The 2,207-nt window shown below is 38.6% G+C and overlaps 1 protein-coding gene across 3 annotated transcripts in view; it reads right to left on the bottom strand.

Moving 5' to 3' along the window:
• PPP1R12A (protein phosphatase 1 regulatory subunit 12A) overlaps window positions 1–1,261 on the bottom strand; it is a 74,727-nt gene extending 73,466 nt beyond the window's left edge. For all 3 annotated transcript variants that reach the window (XM_035901707.1, XM_009646286.2, XM_035901708.1), the window contains exon 1: window positions 1,131–1,261. In XM_035901707.1, the coding sequence (XP_035757600.1) occupies window positions 1,131–1,237 (107 nt within the window). In that variant the 5' untranslated portion in view covers window positions 1,238–1,261. The remainder of the gene's footprint in view (window positions 1–1,130) is intronic.
• Window positions 1,262–2,207: the final 946 nt, after the last annotated feature.

The raw sequence follows: 2,207 nt of genomic DNA on the forward strand, positions 1-2,207 counted from the left end.
GTGCATGCAAGGGAGATTACAGCATCAAACATCTGCATAGTGTAGAAAGGCAGATCATAGAAGTTAGCGATCACACAGTATCCCAGTTATAAAAAGGATATACAAAGCACTTCACTCTATGAACACTGAGAAAAATTCTTCCCAGTGAAAACGATATAAAAGAGTCTGCAGAATTTTTCCTTCCCCTTAAGATTCGAGCAATTAAACCTCTCAAACTCACAGAACATAACATCAATAAATGATCCCTTAAAGTTACAATTTCTATTTTTTACCACTGTAATTAGTACAGTAACATAATTACACGATAAAATACTACTTTTTATTTTATCCAAGTCTTGCACTGGATCAGACATCACACTGAGTTTAGCAGAATCAATGAAGTTTGTGTTTACCGAAAGGGTCTTTAGAAAGACACTATTACATTATTTACTGCAAGAACAGCATGCTGAACAACATACACCTCACATTCTCTGCAATCATTACTTCAGGTTAAAACAGACATCCTCTGGAAAAATTTGATTTTAGCGTATCTTCAGTGGCCCTCAACAGGCTTCAAGAATAACAACAAAACCACTCCTGGGATTTAGTACTGAGTAAGCTTTAACTAATACCATAACAGGCATCTAACTTCAACAGTAAGATTTTGCTCCACAGTCAAAATAATTAGCAGAAGTCACCACTTTATACCACACCTGAAAACCAGAAGTTTCAAGACTGCAAATAAAATTGTAAAATTAATCTTCTACATATAGACTTACCCCGGGATAATGTTTCAGACTACTAATAAAATGTAAATTCAAACTTTCCCCCCATCCCTCCCCCTATAGCAACCTTTCCACAGAAGAAAATATTTCAAAAAATCATTTGAAAGTCATGAACAGTCAAATGTTCACATCTTACAGCTACCTAAGATGCAATGTAAGAAAGCTAGAAAGAGAAAAGGCAATGCACAAAATAGTTATGCACACAGCACACTTCTCAACCCACACACAATATAAAAGCATTCTCTCTCACTACACGTCCCAGAGGCAACTGAAAAGACAATTTATGAACGCCATCTGCTTCTATTGCCCCTCTAACAACGTATTAGCAAAATACATGTATTTCAAAAATAGAGGAAAAAGCCTTACTCTGCTATATCAAGATATCCACAGGAAGCAGCTGCATGTAGAGGTATCCAGCCTTCATTATCTGGTTGATTAATATTTGCTCCATTTTCCACCAGAAATTTCACCATATCTACGTTATCATCTATACAAGCCTATAAAGAAAGAAAGATTTAAGAAATAAGTTCACATTAAAGCTGTTCTACAATACTGTGCATCTTTAAGCAACATCTTCTGGAAAAAAAGGTAAGTATTTTCAGGTCTGATGAGAGAGTAGGGTTTATTTGATGGGGTTTGACAGCAAGACAGGAAGTATTTGAGAGAAAAACAGCAGGTCTTACAGATTTGTAAAAAAAACCCTTAAACAAACGAATTCAAACAGAGTTTAACAAAACCAACAAACATGATTTCCTCAGGTAAATTTGTTCCAGCTTTCTGAGAAGCCATTTACAGTCCCCACTGCAACCTTGTTCTCCAGTACAAAGCGGTTCCCTTTATAAAGCCTGCGGGCCCTCGCTCCATCCCAGGCCCAGCTCACTCACTCAGGCGGGTATTACAATTGAATAAACAGCTACACCATGAAGTAGAACTGTTGTGACCAAGAGATGGGGAGCAGTTTGGAAAACAATACCATAACGTGGTTTTAATTACAATGCAGTGGTGACCAGGGAGTATGGAAGAGGAGGCTACGTCGCATTTGAACACCCCCCCTGCTGTTTTCTACCGCAGCATATTCTATACCACGATACCACCATCTTTTAACAGCCTATCAATCACTGCTGTTTATAAACATACTTTGAGTATCAATTTGGCACATTGCAAAGATATTATCATTGGTGCACATCTCTTAATTACCACGCAAACAGTGTTGCCCGGATGCAGAACTACTGCCGCTCCCTGGACCTCCATCTTGACTGGCTCCTATTTTGCCTTTCTTCTCTGCGTTTGAGTATTTTTCTCACAGGGTGCTCAGAGAGTTTTCTTGCCAACTTCCATACTGCTGCCCTTAAAAGGGCAGAGCAACAGAGAGAAAAGTCCCTCTGCATTTCAGGACAGCAAGGACTCAAAACAGCTAGACCCCACAAGGCTGCTATTAATTTT

Source organism: Egretta garzetta, unplaced genomic scaffold, assembly GCF_000687185.1.
Source record: "Egretta garzetta isolate BGI_Z169 unplaced genomic scaffold, ASM68718v1 scaffold68, whole genome shotgun sequence".
NCBI lineage: Eukaryota > Metazoa > Chordata > Aves > Pelecaniformes > Ardeidae > Egretta > Egretta garzetta.